This window comes from Perca flavescens, chromosome 5 (assembly GCF_004354835.1).
Source record: "Perca flavescens isolate YP-PL-M2 chromosome 5, PFLA_1.0, whole genome shotgun sequence".
Lineage (NCBI taxonomy): Eukaryota > Metazoa > Chordata > Actinopteri > Perciformes > Percidae > Perca > Perca flavescens.
This window is the reverse complement of record NC_041335.1, coordinates 34,613,195-34,633,092: the sequence shown is the minus strand read 5'-3', so window position 1 is coordinate 34,633,092 and position 19,898 is coordinate 34,613,195. Positions and strand designations below refer to the sequence as shown.

At 41.7% G+C, this 19,898-nt stretch overlaps 1 protein-coding gene across 4 annotated transcripts in view; it reads right to left on the bottom strand.

The window, feature by feature from the left end:
• Window positions 1–19,898, bottom strand: part of rtkna (rhotekin a) — a 93,731-nt gene that overhangs the window by 60,613 nt on the left and 13,220 nt on the right. Inside the window, exon 1 of one of the 4 annotated variants that reach the window (XM_028577955.1) lies at window positions 6,149–6,773. The exons of the other annotated variants lie outside the window; for them this stretch is intronic. Coding sequence (XP_028433756.1) covers window positions 6,149–6,244 — 96 coding nt within the window. The 5' untranslated portion in view covers window positions 6,245–6,773. Of the gene's footprint in view, window positions 1–6,148; window positions 6,774–19,898 lie in introns of those variants that run through there. 4 annotated transcript variants of the gene reach the window in all.

The following is a 19,898-nucleotide window of genomic DNA, read 5'->3' as shown; positions in this document are numbered from 1 at the left end:
TTCAGTGTTGCTCTTCATTTGGGAACTTTCTAACCACAATTGCTAATCTAGCTACACTTCCCAGTTGGCGTTTTCCACAGGTTTAACACATAGTGATGGGTCAGTTCTGGGTCCTAATACCTCAACGAATACAACATCCGAAATAGGCCTGCGTGATTTTTTAGCTTAGAATTGATATCACGATTCTCTGCCACGATTTTTTTCTCACGAAGCGTAATGTTTATTGCACACATGAACCATGACAAAACAAAACAAATTGGCAGTACTAAACGTAGATTTTTTTTGGGCGCCTGTAGCACATTGCGCATCACCACAAGCCTGTAAACATAGAGGCTTCAATGAATAAAGAACATAAAGTACATACTGGCCATTTAAGTACAGTAGGCTACCAGAAATAGTGACATATAATACACTGAATTAAATATGGCCCTGATACAGGCTCTATCTGAACTCCTTGAACATGTCTTTACATAATTAAAACATGTCAATGTCAAATGCTTTCAATAAATTAATTGAAAAACAAAAAGTAATTAAAAAATTTAATCGCAAGCAGAACCCTAAAAAGGGATCTCTTTAATCTACAGATGATATAAGGGCTGCACGATATGAGGAAAAACTGTGATTATTTTGACTGATATAGCGATTGTGATAGGACTCATGATATTGAGGGCAATGATCATTTTTGTATCACTCATTTTCATTGAAAAATATTAAAATAAAAAATAAAAATGTAAATGATTATGGTGCGATTTCTTTTTGCGATGATCTATACCAAACAAAGATGTTTAAACAAATATCACGCCAACCCCCATGCGATTTGGATATGGCACTAACTAGCCCATATTGCCATTTTGATAACATTTGTGATTAATTGTGCAGCCCTAGATGACATCATTGGTATGATGAGTAGAGCTTTAGCAGCTTAATGCCCGAGGCTGCATCCCTTCTGAGTAGAACAGGGCCACCCTGACCCAGTGACATCAACACGCACGCACACACACACACACACACACACACACACACACACACACACACACACACACACACACACACACACACACACACACACACACACACACACACACACACACACACACACACACACGAAATGACTTTCACAAACAATGACTGACAGAATTAACACAACCCAAATCCTGCTTCTATAACTTGCGCAAAAATGAATGACCTCAGAAGCCCTTTAACAAATATCCACATGTAACTTTGGCAAAGCCACCATCCGTGTATTTAAGGCCGGTCTGCAGGCTAAAATTAGACCAGGGAGAAAGTGTCCATCTACGGCCCTCGGGCTACCAATGTGGAGAAGGGGACAGGACGAAGGGGGACACAGCCTGAGAACCAGGATAGAAGAATAAAACAGGACATAAAAACAAAGCAAATAAAAAAAAAAAAAAAAAAAAAAAAAAAAACGGTGTATCCGGGTCTGTGATGACAGGAAATGGTGTGTATGTGTCTATTAATGGCAAGAGCATTTCCCGTTTCCCATCCGCCACCGTCTCCTCTGAGGGGACTCTGGGGGGGACCTGAGGTCAAAATGTTTTGTACGCTTTGCATACGACTTTAAAAGATGAAAACACTACAGCGACCATCTTACGAGCCTCATAAGAGAGGGACAGACAGAAGAAAACAGTGCGCTGGAGCCAAGAATGCTGCCATTCCTATTATAACAGACTTGTTAAAACCTGAAGAGCATAACAGAGTCTTCCTACTGAGCTCGCAAATGGACACAATGGCTGCTCTCTCTCCCCTCCTGACACAGCAATTATACAAGCCCGAGGAATGCTGGAACCTCAGGACATGCATGATGTGCTCACTTTCTCACTCAGACAATCCTATCTGTTGACATGGTCAGCGGGCATATATATATGGTATAAGAGCGCTCTGGTCCGCGTAGGGTGGATGGGTGGGTCATTAAACAAAGGGCTTTTAAGCAGAGGGAGAGGAGTTCGTGTCCCGGAAGAAGTTGAGGGGAAAACACATGACTTTCACCCAGGAAACACTTTTCGTGTCCCGGTGGTACTACTGAAGGGGTCCGGTGTTTTAACCTAAACCACAATCTTTTTTCTATTCCTTTAGGTGCTTAAACGTAACGGACGTCGCCACGTGACGTTAACCTTTTGTCGGCTAAACTCAACTACAACGGCCTTTGAAATGACCGGCACCTCACAGTGACTGGCAGTGGTTAGTCTAATGTACTGTAATGGGTATACTATATATTGGCCTATATATATTTATGGGCCAGAATCTGCCTTTGGGGGGGGGGGGGGGGGGAGGGAAATATGTTTTAATAAAGACCCCACACTATCATAGTGAAAAACACACACAGAAAGACCCCACACTATCATAGTTATCAGGGTTATTTTGAGCATGCATGCACCAATTTACGGTGGAAATACTTTTACTTAGCCTATGCGAAGAAGAAAAACACAGATGACAATTCAAAATATATCAAAAATACAACAGAAAGTATGTTGTTGCGTGTCATTGGGCATTTTTCAGAATCAGCTTTATTGGCCAGGTTTGCGCAAACAAACAAGGAATTTGACTTTGGTTAATCTTTGCTCTCCAAGTTTAACACTCACTTAACATATGAGAATAAAAACAGAAAGGACAGTAAGAAATATAAAAAAAAAAATATACTGTTAATACGTTTAAGTGGGTATATAGAAATCCTGGAGCTTTCTTAGTGGGTATACTGCGTATACCTGCGTATCACGCAGACTACGCCACTGGTGACTGGAACCCGGCTCACTGTCACCTTTTGTCGGATACATTTAACTGTAAAGACCCCTGAACTTACGAAACCCATTCATGAGAATGTGTTGTCTTCTGTAGGCCTATATGTCGTCAATGTATGTGTGTACAGTATTTGTGTGTGCATGGGGTGGGAGTGGCTTTCACATATATGTTGCCGCAGGGGAAAAAACAAAGAGGAGGAGAAAAGGGTTTACCGTGTAATAATTGCAAGTCGTGAAGACCCAGCAGGATATTTATGAAAGACCCTGGAGCAAAGCACATCCACAGCTAGCTGAAATTACAGTTAGACTGTGGGCCGTGCAGCTCGGCCGCATACAAAGAATCCCTGTCTCATAACCCCCCCACAGGCACAGGAGACATGGTGGGAGGGAAGAGGGAGGGAAGAGAGAGTGACTGACTGAGTGAGCAAACAAGTGAGTGTTTACCAGCAAAACATACTCATGTGAGTTGAAGACGAGCACGACTTTCTATGCAACTATCTGAAATTTAGGGCTGCAGCTAACAATCATTTTCACAGTCGATTAATCTGTTGATTATTTTCTTGGTTATTGGATTAGTTGTTAGGTCTCTAAAATGGTGAAAAATGTCGATCAGTGTTTCCCGAAGTCCATGAAGACATCCTCAAATGTAAAATATGTATTCCGCCTACTGTCACAGAGGAAAGAAGAAAATAGAAAATATTCACATTTAAGAAGCCGGAATCAGAGTTTTTGTAAAAAAAAATAAAAATAATGACTCAAACCTGTAAACCATTTATCAAATTAGTTGACGATTCATTTAATAGTTGACAACTAATCAATCATCTTTGCAGCTTTACTGAAATTCTCACTGGTTATTGCAGAGTAATGCTTCTCTGCAGCCACACCCTGACCTCTGAACTCCCTGGGAAGGATGAGTTTTCACACATGTCTAAATCCTCTTGTTATTGTACATTCCTCCCCTAGAAATTGCATTTACGGAAATGCAACTGGAACTGAGTCAACTAAATGCACAAACAACTTGTCTACATTCCACCATAATGCCCCTGATTCAATATTCAGACAAAGTAGCACTTTCCCAGTCTATGTCCGAGCTGTAAACAAAGTGTCTTCATCAAAGGAGGCCCTGTGACAGGAACTAATAAGCTACTTCGTGCCGATCAACTTGTTGGTAAAAAGACCTTGTGATAGCAGGCTACAGGCGCAATAAAAGCCTCAGGAAAACCTGTGTCTCTGAAGTGTAATGACAGACCAACAGTTAGGGAACCATAAGGTCCCTGAAAGAGAACGGGCTTCACCCAAGCTGAAGCTGGCAAGACTACAGAGCTCCAAAGACGAATCGATTAGTTAACTATTTATTCATAGAAATCCTCTGAGAACGGTTTCATGTGAATATTTGGTTACACTTTACTTGAAGGTATCTACACAAGAGTGACATGACACTGTCATGAACGTGTCGTAAGCGTTATAAACGAGTCATAAACGTTTAGGACATAACGCTTCTTTTGTCATTCGGTTTTTGTCATGACAAGTTATGGTTATGTTTAAGGCTAGAGTAAGGGTTAGGGTTCATGTGTCGTGACTGTGACATGGCACTGTCATGTGTTCATGACAGTGCCATGTCACTCTTATGCAGATATCTTCAAGTGAAGTGTTACCGAATATTTTTAGAATTTAATAAGGAGCAGTCCGGTTAGCCATCTGTCTTAGCCAATCATATCTGATTCCAGCTTGTTAAATGTGAATATCTTCTAGTCTCTTCTCTCCTCTGGGACAGTAAACTGAATATCTTTGACTTGTGGACAACACAAGCCATTTGAGGACGTCGTCTTGGGCTTTGGGAAACGCCGATCGACATTTTTCACAGTTTTCTGCCATTTTATAGACCGAAACAACTAACCGATTCATCGAGGAAATAATCAACAGATTAATCGACAATGAAAACAAAGGTTAGTTGCAGCTCTATAGGACTGTGTGTTTGTACCATAGCCACGTATCTCCTCTTATGTGATAAAAAGCAGCAGACCCCTGGCACGCTCTGTGGCATTTGGCACAGGTAGATAAACAAAGAAACACCCCCGCGCATGAAAACAATGCCAAACTGCCAGCAGGTACAACCAGCGAGTGATATCACCTCTCACGCAGCCCTTGTGTCACACAGCTGAAGGCTTTTTGGATGAGAATTCGGGGGAAACAGTGAGAAAGAAACACCTCTAAACAGCTGCGGCACAGCCTTTCCAGATTATGGGGCCAGAAAAAAAAAAGTATATTAGAATTTCCTTTCAAAATTCTTGTAACCTTTCCAATGCATCTCCTCTTCCTTTCAACTCTTAAAGATGGATTAGACACATTCTTTACCGTATTTCCTCTGAAACTGCTACAGGAATAGATTGTGCGATAGATACTGCATTAATGATTAACATTTGTCATGCTGTATGGAATTGTCAATTAATCTGTGGAAAATTTTCTCGATGAAATGCCAGAAAAATGTTAAATCAGTGTTCCCCCAGAGCCCAAGATGACGTCCTCAAATGTCTCGTTTTGGTCCACAACTCAAAGATATTCAGTTTATGGTCACAGAGGAGAGAAGAAACTAGAAAACATTCACACATTTAGGAAACCGGAATCAGAGAATTTCTTTTTTTTCCCATCAAAAAGTGACTCAAAGCGATCCATTGATGATCAAAATAGTTGCAGATTAATTGACAACTAATCGATTAATCGTTGCAGCTCTTTATGGAACGACTCCCTTCTGTCTTTCTTAGAACACAATACTAGTGCGCGCGCGCGCACACACACACACACACACACACACACACACACACACACACACACACACACACACACACACACACACACACACACACACACACACACACACACACACACACACACACACACACACAGGGGACTTATGAGGCCCATATGTGCAGCTGTGGACTGAGTGTGAACCCCAATTGGAAGGTTAGGCACAGAGGGAGAGATGGATGGCATGCTGCGTTGTTTTCAGTTGGCTGTCAGGGTAAGATCTGCCATCTGTAACGGGGGAGAGCACACCAGTGTCAGCTTGACTTCTCAGTCTCCAACCAGCCCCTCTGTAAACTTTGCAACGCGCTGAGAGGCACAGCTGCAGACTCACAGTGATGCACTGTACTTTAGGAAAGAAAGATGTCAGTTATCAGTGAGCTTGAGGTCTTCAAGATGGATTGCAAATCAAGGCAAGAAAAAGAAAGTAAAAACAGTCCGAGACATTAGCACACACGCTTCTCCAACTGACAAACCCCACAGCCTTGAGATTGTAAAATCTGGGGACAACTGCGCGAATCAGAGCACCAGAGGGTTCAGAGGGTCAGGGAGAAATGATGGTCCACTGGAAGTAGAAATTAACTTTTTACCTGTAAACTGAGTGCAATCTGACGGATGTACATCATATTGAGGTCCTCCAATATCCACAGTTTTTCCTCCATGTTTGCGAATTTATCAACCGGCATCCTTTCGGCAGATATCCACAAAATGACTTCTTCTTAAGAAGTTAATGATCCGACTCAAACCGCTCACCAAGCAGGTACCGCGGAGAGAAACTTCATTACGCCAGCGTCTCGTGCACTCAGTGCGTAAAACAACGCGTAAAAGTTCAGCTCCTCGTCCAAAACGTGACTCCGGCAGACGCAAACATAGGTGGAGTGGCTGACAGCATCGCCTGAACTGTACTGTAGTAACCCTGTCCATAAAATCCCCCCCCAGCCCGTTCACGGCGCGTATTCTTCCTCTCTTACTTTTCTCCGGGCAACAAAGATCCTCTCAAAACACCCACAGTCAACACCCAGCGGTTGCGGGGGAAAAGAATGGAGCCTTTTAAAATGCAGTTCTTCTCTTTGTGTCCCTGTGTCCCGACTGTGAATGCCGTCTGTCCTCTGTGTGACAAGAGACCTCTCCACAAAAGGGCATCGCCTCTGCGGGAGTGATCGACACAACTAGTCCAGTGTGTGCGCCCTGACGCTCCCCCAACTCGGCGCTAAATTAACCCCTACGACGCGCCTCTGGTGATGGTAATGAACTTTAAAAAAAGAAAAAGAAGAGGGGGGGGGGGAAGAGGGAGAGATTACTGTAGCAGCCCCTACGCCCTTTTTTTTTTTAAACAAATAAATAGCAAATACCACAGCAGCATACAAGCATAGCAGGGGTGGGGAGCTTTGTTCTTTTTACTGGCTCGATAATAAATGGTGAAATTATAACCGTGTCAGCTGGAGGCAAGAGTGAAAATTAACACCCAGAGATGTTATCAAGCAGTAACATGAGAAAAACTCCAAGTGTGATACATTAAAACAAGGGAGATTTCTGTCTTGGGAAACAAAGATTCTTTTTTCTTTTTAAAACAAACTGTGTTTTTAAAAAAAAATCTGATACTGAAAGCAGGCGCAGATATTTGGGAAGAAACATAAGTACTACGTTTAGTAGGTCACAGGGTCACATTTGGCAGATTCTAATCCATATTTCATAGCGCAGATCCCCAGTGTCACAGACTGTTTCAATCTTTTATTGCTTAACCTTTTAAATATTCATTTTAAGTCTCTCCTGGCAATTCTTACCATATCCAACCAAAATATCGGCTCCCAAAAAGACGGGTCAACTTCCCCTTTAAGTGTTGTGTAAAGTTGGATGGCACAAAAAATAAATAAATGAGAAAGTTGTTTTAAAATGAAGAAATATCTTCTGGCTTTGAAAAACAAATGCCCATGCCAGGGCGAAGACAGTCTCCTTTCCCCATCGTTCCAGCTGTTTGGTCGCCAGTTTCCTCTGTTCTCCAAACAAGAGAATCCCACAGTTTACTCCATGTGACGTTCAGCCATAAACTGGCTGATGGTTCCGCTCCTGTCCTCTGGGAACACTGCCAGTCGGCCTTCGCTCTTCACAACATACACGGCAAGAGCAAAAAACAAAACCTCAACATGCATCCTGGTGTCATTTTAGGCGCGTTAATCCTGGACCTGATGCAGCGGTTGTGTCACGTGTGTGTGTGTGTGTGTGTGTGTCCTTCCTTGTGGCGTGGGTGAGACCACTCAAGCCGACCACTCAACAGGAAACCGGCATCACATTGTGCACTGCTCACGCAGAGGCACATTAATTAAAAACACACACACACACACACACACACACACACACACACACACACACACACACACACACACACACACACACACACACACACACAATTCACAACCACCAATGCAGGGTGGAGTGGGGATTTCAGAGGGATGCTGCATGATTTCAAGAGTTCATCATGAGGAAGAAGAACATCACTCAATAAAATAAAAAAAAGTCGTAGAAAAGAAAGTCTTAGAACAACAATGTCTCGAGGCAAGTCACTTTGACATGACTGGTTGGGGCCATCCCTCTCCACTCACATGCCCATATGGCACTCCCATCTCTCTGAAGTGCAATCTCTTTTACACAGGCAAACAGAGAAAACAAAAAGGAGCTGTGAAAGCCCTTTCACCTCAGAGGAGCCGGGGGTGCCGGTAGCAAGCCGGGTCATTTCCCCAAGAAAAGCCTCCGCCCTCGAGAGTTTAAATCATGCAGCTAATCTGTGGCAGACACCAACACACACACACACACACACACACACACACACACACACACACACACACACACCACACACACACACACACAGTAAGAGAAGAGATTTATTGCTCTTTGGGTGGAAAGAGAAATAGTTGAGGTGAATGCACAAAGGGAGTGTGGGGTTATAGGTGCTCAGAAAACATTCTTGGACCTGTGTGTGTGTGTGTGTGTGTGTGTGTGTGTGTGTGTGTGTGTGTGTGTGTGTGTGTGTGTGCCTTTGATTCACAATTCACTGTGTGTAGATTCATATCCAGTCAAGCTCCTCTGAAAGTCGATCTGGCGTGCCGCTGAACTAAAGAAAAAATTCACTTAACAAGACTTCAAACATCTTGAACACCGTACCGAATTGTGTTAAAACAAGCCTCTAATGAAGTGGTACAGTTTATTTCTCACAGCTGTTCTCTCTTTTACATTGATACACGTGGACAACTTTGTTTTTCTTTTTTAAAGAATGAACAAGCAACAGGACAACAAAGTATTATTCCAGTGTGACTTGATCCATTTGGTCTTTCTTTAGTTTCTCCTTTAAACCGGCAGCGGCTCCTTGAAGCAAGACATGCTGCAGGTAATTCCCCCTGCAGTTCAACACAAAGACTGACACCTTAGGACAAAAGCCTACAGGCTGAACAAAAACAGACAGAAAACAGCTATTATCTCAATGACAGGGCACACTGGCAGGCAGGCAGGCAGGCATGCGACTCGCTCAAACACTGCGTGAGCATGGTTGCTTCTTGGCCAGGAGCCACCGAGGACGAGGAACGCGCAGGTATTTAGAGACAGGAGATCGGTTGTTAGCGTGGAGGCCTAACAGCTTTTTTTTTTTTGCTGTGTTTAATGGTGATTACCTACTGATGGGACGGTGGATTAGCAGCTTGGACTGACTACAACGGGGCCAGATGTGCTAATTAGCCGGATTATATTATAAACAGGATTATATAGAACACCAACAGGAAACACTTGTTCTATGAAAAGATTACAACATTTGGATACAATCCCTTCTCCCAAACGCACACACACAATGCCGGTATGAGATTCTGACGGTATGATAACCTTCAGCAAAAATACTTACGGTTTCACTGTATAGCTATATTGCAATTACAGCACACACACACACACACACACACACACACACACACACACACACACACACACACACACACACACACACACACACACACACACACACACACACACACACACACACACACACACACACACACACACACACACACACACACACACACACACGCGTAATAGGCTGCACTGCTTTCAAGACAATCGCCGGTGCTTTTCTTGTTTCTGAACGGATGTGTGGAGGAATACGGAACACTTCCTGTCCTGTCCTTACACCTAATCAGCTGGAGGAAACATGCCCGAGTCGGGGCTGAGAGTCACTCACCAAGAAGCCAAAGAGATATTACAGATAAGTGTTATAGGTGTAGATTTGCAGGGGAGGAAAGAAACAAATATTTATTGTAAGACAGATTCATATTTTTCATCTTTTAAAAGCACGAGTTATTGGTAAATCAGGTGGACCACTGGGGATGTTTTGGGCAATGAAGTGAGCATAAAATACAAAGCATGTATTAAAATAAAAGATGAAAGTAATGAGCTGAAGATGAAAGTAAAAAGACAAAAAAAAAAAAATATGTTCATTGCAAATGTAAGACATGTTAAAAGGTAATGTCTGTTTTCACAACTTATACTTATCGTGTCAGTCATCATTTACCTTAGGCACCTTGCCCATATCTACTGTACACAGGGTTTTGCCTGCATAAAGGAATTTTTGGCATCCCCCAGAAAAGGTTTTAAAAGGAAAATTACCAGCACAAAAATGATAAGAAAAAAAGAAAATTGCAATTAAAATCCTGTCCACATGTGATGAAGAGCAATTCACCAAACAACCGTTGAACAAGCAGAACATAACCTTAAATATGAGAGGTAATCTCAGTTTTACCGTCCAGAGTCAGGCTGTACCAGACTCTCCCGATGATTTATTTAAATATGAATATTACTTTTTTTTTTAAACCAGTTTATTTAATTGGGGTTTCATTTACTCAAGTATAATTCTTGTTAATCAAATTGTCAGACATAACAGGAAACTGCAAAGATTTCTGTCAAATTAGGTAACGCAGACTCACTGCGTTTACTGTTGGCGGAGCGATCATGCTTACTGCCGTGCGTAGGCAGATTCTGAGACAGGAAAACCCCTGACTTTAGGAACGCAACAGGCCAAATCTGAAGGTGCAAGAAGAACTAGCTTTCAGATGATCAAAAACGTTGTAAACAATCCAACCTTTTTAGCCAGATCATCTAAACCAATTTATTTGGAGGTGAAACCAAAAGTGAGTTAACCTAAAATGTTTTCAACATCATTTGGTAGTGCATAACTACGGCAAAAGTCACAGTTGAACCAGGAGGTAGCTCTGTAAACTCTAGGGTTGGGTATCGTTTGGGTTTTTTCCGATACCAGTGCCAAATCGATATTTTTAAACCGGTGCCTAAACAGTGCCTGAACCGAAATATATATATAATATATTTATAATGTATATAATATAAAATATATAAAAAAGGAGCACAAAACGACAGTTGGCGACATTAAAGAACGGCTTGTTTATTGCTAAGGCCATATAGTCAAAATTAAATGATTGATTAATAATGTAATAACAATAACTTATAAAAATTACTTATTTCACCAGTAAATTGCTGGTAAACGACAAAAACAACCACCAGGTGGGAAAAGGGTATTTTACAATAACTTAAAATGCACCACAAGGCTGGCGAGTTTCAAGTGAACGCACCGTCTGTGTTGTTTTTCCGACTGCTGCAGTCAGACCGTTAGGTCCCGCTGTTGGAATCCTCTACAGGGAAACACAGCCACACTTTACACCGCTTAACGTCAGCATTTTAACCACTGCGTTAACGTAGCGTCCCATGCAGCGAAACAAGGAACCTAAATTTTCCTTCTTATTCGGTCTTATTACTACCGTCTACGTCAGAACCGGTGCTCTATTGGTACTGCGTTTCGGTACCCAACCCTAGTAAACTCTGATTGATATTAACATCAAACAGTTTGGATGAATTTCTGCAATTAACATGGTGATTTGAATGTCAGTATTAACAATAGGAATAAAGACAAAACCATGAAAATAATACTCTAGTAATAATTATCCTTTAAAGTGCTCATATTATGCCTTTTGGCTTTTTCCCTTTCCTTTATTGTGTTATATATCTTTTTTGTGCATGTTATAGGTTTACAAAGTGAAAAAGACCAAAGTCCACCCCAAAGGGACTTACCATCTCCAACAGAAAACACTGTTCACAAACCGCTCCAAACAGCTCTATTGTAGTCCAGCCTTTACTTCAGAGACAAACATGCGTCACTTTGTAACACACGTTATCAGTGTTGGGAAGGATACTTTCCAAATGTATTTTGTTACAGAATACATACCCACAAATGTAATTTGTAACGTATTCCGTTACGTTACTCAATCTGAGTAACGTATTCTGAATACTGGATTACTTCAGGATTACTTCCACATTGAATTGCGTTTTATAAGTGTAGGAATGCGGCCATCCCATCCAGCTTACTAAACAGGCCTATACTGGTGTGTTCTTTTTATTCCAACTACAACTGAATGTGTACCTGAACAAGCAGATAGATTATTGTATTGGTAGTCCCGAACTGCATACTACAAAAATCTAACCGCGGTCTAAGCTACCACAAGCTAATTTTAGCTAACGTTAGTTAGCATGTCAAACGGGGCTATAGTCTTTAAACGGCTCTGGAGCTAGTACATCAGCACCTAGGTGAATGTAAAGTCGCACGTCAATGTTAAAATAGCAAGGTGACCAGCAGACGACTACCCTTGGCTAATTAAAAAAATAACTTCCTTTAAGATGCTTCTTCAGGTTGGAGGTGGAGTAATTTGGAGCTGAAAGGAGGTTGGTTGCTGGCAAGCAGAGGCTGCACGGCACAGTTAGCTGTATTTAATTGTCCCTGTTCGTTCTTTAATGTGAAATGCTGTTTGAATTTCCAAGATAGAAACGTATTGCTGCCCTGGCTCTGTCGTGCCGGTTCCGACTCCATTGTGACTGATCACGCAAATAGCTATTTTTTTCTATTTCATATCGGGGCTTCTGGAAAATGCATTAAGTTGCCTTAATTTATTCAGAGTGAATAAACTCGTGAAACAGAGAAGTATCATCATGTAATCCATTGATTTTAACAATGTAACTGTATTCTAAATACCAACTATTTAAATTGTAACTTTAACGGAATACAGTTACTCATAATTTGTATTCTGAATACGTAACGCCGTTACATGTATTCCGTTACTCCCCAACACTGCATGTTATAATGCTCGCCTAGCTGCTAGCGTGGCACGCCCTCATACTCTGCTTCTGACTGGCTAGTAGTCCTTACCTAGGTACTGTCAGGGCACACCCTCATACTCTGCTTCTGACTGGCTAGTAGTCCTTACCCAGGTACTGTCAGGGCACGCCCTCATACTCTGCTTCTGACTGGCTAGTAGTCCTTACCTAGCTACTGCACATGTGCGACTCCCAACAAAGATGGAACAGAAGTGAGATGCCTCACTCTGTAGCTAAAACAGAGAGCTCAACACACAGGGTGAAAAGAGGAGCTGCAGCAATGTGCAGTACAACAAAAATATGGTGTTTTTTGAAAATTAAACCATGTAAACCTGTTTTGATATAACCTCTTAATACAATTATGAACCTGAAAATTAGCATAATATGAGCACTTTAATATCACCAGGCTCCATATGCTTCTGAATACAGAGAACGAGTGTTCAGACAGGCAGTGTACAAAAGACAAAAAAAAGAGCCCAGAGGAGATTCATATGAACAATCTGGAGAGTGCAAAAAAAAACAAAAAACACACACACTGATAATTATCATACAAATGTCATTTTCATCTTCTAATCAGCACGCTGTTATGGCCTCAGATAGCAACGCCACCTTTTATCTTCACAACTGTAGCGTTTGTGCTGAAGGTTGGAAGCGGTCTTTAGTCTAACTCGCAGCGTGGCAGCCAGCAGAAGAGGGCAGGGAAACAGCAGAGGGCCCCAGGCCAGCCGGGGCCTCAAACCACAACAAAGAACCCTGACTGTCATCAAGGCCCAATCTGAAAAAACTGAACCCCACCCGGTCCCACACCGCGGGCTCCCACTCGCCAACTGAGACTTACGTACACAGACACAAACCTACACTTACAGTACATACACAAATACACACCCAGGCATAAACAGACATAAACAAACACTCTGTGAGCCACGGGAACAAACAAACACACAGACACACACACATTCATTTATTTATTTATTTATATCAAAAGGTTACGCACTAAAGCTTTAACTTAATAGTTGACAACTTATTATTTCATCTTGGCAGATCTAGTCTCGTGTATCAAATCTGTTCCTGTGAAATGTGCGTCACAACAGCCTTGACAGATTTGAACATCACAGGACTTTGGCCACATGGCTGTGTTACGGCAGACACCGGGTCACATCTGTTTGACTTGATGACAGCAGCGCGTGACGAGCTGTGAAAACCAGACGGCTCACGGAGAAATCCCCCTGGAGGTCAGTTCTCAGTTAGAGAGCACGAAAGACCTGCGCTGACAGCTACGCAGTCATAACTCAGACACGGGAGACCGAGTAATGTCACCACACCGTCTACCTTGTTATTAGGTGGGTCTGTTTCACCCTGTGATGTCGGAGTGATCCAACTTTTTTTTCAGGATTAGATACAGGGGAATGGTATTATGATGATGTCGTGAAGAACGTTCCACTCTATATCCATGATCAACATTTGGGTAATATATAAGTGAAATGTTGAGCACGGACGGAGCTACAAATCATGCAGACTCTTCTTCTACAGGAAATCCCATATTGAAGAAAAGGATGTATGCGTCACAGACTGTGGATTATTTTAGAAAAGCTGGGGGAGTAGCCTGCCTCATCACATACAGTAATAACTAGGGCTTCCCACTCTTATTAATAATAAAAAAACTGAATCGATTTCCTTAGAGATTCTTTTATGTTTATTCATGCTAAATTACTTATTTCCAAGAAGCGTACGAGCACATCTCTGGTAAAAACGAGATTTAAAGTGGTACTTTTGCATGATTCTTTGTGGGGAAAACATATTACGCTTTTCTATTCTCAACGATCACACAGATCTGTCGATTAAATCATATGAGTATTAGTCGACTAAGAACTTATTTAGTCGAGGACAGCCCTACTAATAACAGAACAGCGACTCATTTTAGCACCTGGTTTGAGGGCCCATCTCATTTCTAGGGCTGCCCCCTCTTAGTCAATTACTCGACAAAATCGGTCATTTTGGTCTCTGTCGACTAAGATTTCTTTTTCGACTAAGTTTTTTTTTGAAGATTATTTTTTGGGGGCATTTTTTTTCTTTATTTAAGAGTGACAATGGATGGATAGGAAAGGTGGGAGAGAGATGGGGGATGACACGCAGCAAAGGGCCGCAGGGCTGGGCAATATATCAATATTATATCGATATATGAGGCTAGATATCGTCTTAAATTTTGGATATTGTAATATCCTGATATGACACAAGTGTTGTCTTTTCCTGGTTTGAACGGCTGCAGTGATGTCATTTTTTTGAACACGCCAGACTGTTGTAACTGTTCTATTATTTGCCTTTACCCACTTATATATTATTATATTATATATTATTATACCAACATAACTGATTATTATTTATCAAAAATCTCATTGTCTGCGTATTTTGTGAAAGCACACACACACACACACACACACACACACACACACACACACACACACACACACACACACACACACTTCACTATCTTTGTGGGGACCCGTCATTGACATAATGCATTCCCTAGCCCCTTACCCTAACCATCACAACTAAATGCCTAACCCTTAACCTAGCCATAACCTAATTCTATCCCTAATCCTAAACCCAAATCTTAACCCTCAAACAGCCCTTCAAACTTGCGGGGTCCATTATTTTGGCCCCACAAAGCTGAACACAAGTATACTGGACTCCCGGGTTTTGGACCCCACGAATATAGTTAAACAAGAACACACACACACACACACACACACACACACACACACACACACACACACACACACACACACACACACACACACACACACACACACACACACACACACACACACACACACACACACACACACACACACACACACGAGGAGTGAGCAGAGCACTCTGGCTGCCGCCCAGAATCGTTGCTGACTATCAGGAACGCTACCTCAGCCGTTCACAGGAGACTCACTGCAGCATCTCATCACTGTGAAGAAGCGCGCAGCTCAGTGAAAGAGAAACTTCCTCGTTAGGCAATTCATCTCCATTGATTTCTACCCTCAGGGGCGCAGGCTGTGCAATACAAGAGACGGATATGTGTGGATTTAAAAGGATATGTACACACAGGCAATTCATTTTGTATTTAATCATACGAATGCTTCCCTTAAGGTATTATTAATGACTGTAAGGTGAATATGAAGTGGATGTCACATCTGTCAAAGGAAAGGTGATAAAGAAGGGAGGAAGGTGTGTTTTGGCTCCTGGGAAGCTGCAGGATCTGAAGTGGAGCAATGGCTCCCTCTGCAGAGCAGAAAGAACAACACAGCAAGATGTGCCCCCACCCTCAGGTTACCATCAGGTAAGTTACACAAGCTGCATCTCATGTTTCTTAAATTGCCTCCTCGAGGCCTCCACCTGTCTCCCTTCCTCGCATCTAAAGCCGCTACCAAGTAGTTACAGGAACGTAGTTATAGGAAAAGTCCACTTCTAAGCAGATCTACTAACTACTCTCCCCCGAAAGCTTTTTTTGCCATTTGCATTCGCACTGGCCAAGTGGCCATAGGGACTACAGGAGGGGTAAGGGAGTGATGCAAGCACGGCAACTGTCTTTATAGCGTTAAAAATCAGAAAACAAATAAATAAAAAAAAAGTATGAACTAAATACTAAATCTAATGATTAAAGTATATTTGTCATAATTGAAACAAGTCTCCCGAAGAGAAACGGGTATCTCTCTCTCCCCCGCCTCTGCCTGCTGCGCTGTGGACATGTGTTTGTATGTGTGACTGTGTGTGTGTGTGTGTGTGTGTGTGTGTGTCCATGCTTGGAGTTTCACTCCAAAAAGACATAAAAGCGAAATAAAAAGCCTCTTATTTACAAGTGGTCTGAGAGACCTCCAGCTTACAGCGGGGTCTCTGAGCAGGACTGTGGAGCTTCTCAACTCTGAAAACTTTGAAGCAAATTGTCAATTCGGCATCAATTCTCGCAAGAATGCCTATATTCGAAATCTAAACCCTTCATTTCTCGCCTAAAACGTTGTCAGAAGTGAATTTAGTGATGAATAAGAAGGCGAAATTTTTTAAAATTGTCCCGTTGCTGGTCTGTCTTAGAGGGATGAGACGTCCTGTCCTCTGAAGAGTCACATGAAATCGTCAGCTGCTTGGGCGGAGTTTGCAACTCCTTCAGCTGCATGGCTCCAGGGAAGGCTGCTCTGGTGTATCCTCGCCTATAGCTCCTCGATGATCCCTCCTCGATGCTCGCTCCTCGGGGCAGAAATAAGAGCTTTGAGACGGCCTTCACCGAGGAGGGACGGAACTACTCCCGGTTCAGCCGAGGAGTCGAGGAGCTATCAAATAAGGGGCATGGGATGTACCTACACATTAAGATTGAGATGTGTGTGAATACTAATAATACTGAGAGAGAAAGTAATACGCTCATATTTTCATTTCCAAGTCTAACCAGACATGACGGAGATGAGCTCCACAGACACACGAGTGAGCAGTGAAGACAGAGACCGAAACAAAGAGAGACAGAACGAAAGTCATTGGTTCATATGTACACAGCAAATAGTTCAGCTTAAAAAAAAAAAAAATAAAATTCTGCACTTTTAGGTCACAAGTGTTAGGTCACTTCTGCCAGACCATAATACATGTTTGTAGCACACCAAGAGGCTGCTGTTTGTAGTAAAAGTCTGTCTGGGTAATAGGTAAAACAGAAGCCACGCATGTAAACATCTGCAGAAACAATATAAGAAAGTAAACATCTGCAGAAACAATATAAGAAAGTAAACATCTGCAGAGGAGACATGAGGAAGACCATATCTCAAAGTGACAAGCATAACCTCTTTAAAGGTTACTGATTTCTGGTCAGCTGGGAGTGGAACAGAAGAAAGTCTAATGAGACAATTAACTGAACAAGGTCAATATGCGCGAGTCATTCTGGCCATTGGTTAAATTAATTGGGATGTTTTACCTTTCAAAAAAAGGTCCCAACAACATGTTGTAGAGTAATGCTCGCGTTGAGGTTTGAATTAAAGTCACATTTAATAAAAATGTTTATTGGTGGTATTTGAAGTTGTCTTGCTTTCAAAACGTTGGAGAACACTTGAGTTTTGGTTGTTAAAAAAAAAAAAAAAAAAAAAAAAAAAAAATGACTTCACCCAAATCATCAAGCCACAAACATCTGCTGGTGTTTCTCATCTGGCTGGCTAGTCACAGTCTGGATCACATTTACACATACAGTAATCACAGAATTTGTGAAGCAAAATACATATTATATGCAAAAAAAGTGCATGCCATACTGTATATATACATGGCTCATTACGTGGTCAATGAATCAATCAATTATTAATTTGATTAATAGAATGTGCGTCCAATTTGGTAACATACCATTATGAATGTGTGAATACCTGTTTAACTTGATCTTTTTCCTCTTTTCAGTGCAGTATGTAGTAGGGCTGTGCAATTAATCGAAATGTAATCGTGATTATGATTTCGGAGCCCAATGATCACAAAAACAGAATTATCGAGAAAAATTATTTGGCTCAATACGTTTTGTAAGTAAACTCACAGTATGTGTTTTCTTACTGTTGATTTATTTAACTTTTTCCACTGTTTTTTAAGTTCAATAATTGCAACATATTTCCAGAAGTCAATGAGTAATCGTGTTAAATTATTATGATTTCAATATTGACCGAAATAATCGCAATTATATTTTTTTCCATAATCGCCCTAGTATGTAGCATTTTTTGAGACAGTTTCCAATTATGAACATTAAATATATTTTACAGCTTTTTGTAACTGATGCAGCTAATTTGGACACAGCATATTTCAATGTGCTGACTAGGGCTGCAACTAACGATTATTTTCATCGTCAATTAATCCGTTGATCGTTTTCTCGATTAATGGATTAGTTGTTTGGGCTATAGAATGTCAGAAAAGTCCAAGATGACGTCCTCAAATGTCTTGTTTTGTCCACAACTCAAAGATATTCAGTTTACTGTCACAGAGGAGAGAAGAGACTAAAAGATTCACATTTAACAAGCTGGAAGCAGATTATTTTATACTTTCCTTCATAAGAAATGACTTCAATCAATTAATCGATTATCAAAATAGTTTATCAAAAACAATTGATTTAATAGTTGACAACCAATCGATTATTCGTTGCAGCTCTAGAGCTGACTGCCAGAAGCCTTTTAGTGCTGACAAAATGGTGCTAACTGGCACTCAATCTGATCCACCCATGTTGTGCCTTTTTACTTCCCTGTATACATTTAAGTCCTTTTTCATAAAAGTTGAATTCGACCCTTAATATTTCATGGTATGCTCGTAGGGGCAGTATGCTTCACACCTTCAGACTGCACCTGAGCGAACATCGAGACATGCTGATCCCTTTCTCTTTCTTGAGGTAGGCAATAATGGAAAACTAGCGTCAGACACGATAAAAGTAATTGCTGAGACAGCAGGGACAACACGACGATACAACGAGATGTGACACCACACCGTCTGCCACTGGGCCCAGTAAACAAACACATTAAAACACAGGTATGCTGGCAGGGACTCGTGCACTATGCAGCATGCAGGGAAGGCAGACATGCATAATAGACCCATCTGCTCTCATAAAGTTAAACACCTGCTCGGCATCATCAAAACAAAGAGCAACATCATCGGTGGTTGTGCCCCTTTGCCCTCTCCCTCTTTAGATGCGGTTTGGAATTTAGACTCAATGCTGCGCTAAATTATTCGGTACAAACATTCTTTTTTTTTTTTTATTAACAGCACCAGGGCAGAACTGCAATACACCGGCCACATCCATCAACTAAACACCTCCAGCCGGTTACACACGGTTCGCAATGAGCGTGTGGGTGACTTTGCTTGAACTCATCGCTTTGTAACTCAGTGAGAGTGCACAACATGAAAACAAAAGTCCAAATCAGTGGAGGAACACACACACACACACACACACACACACACACACACACACACACACACACACACACACACACACACAGACACACAGACACACAGACACACAGACACACAGACACACACACCTCTGAACATTCTGCCGTATCGATTCCTTTCACAGTGCATTCCTATGTATGAAAGAGAGGCCCTGACTCCATCTATTTCACAATAACGTCAGGTAGGTATATGTGATGTGTAGAAGCATGGGACAAA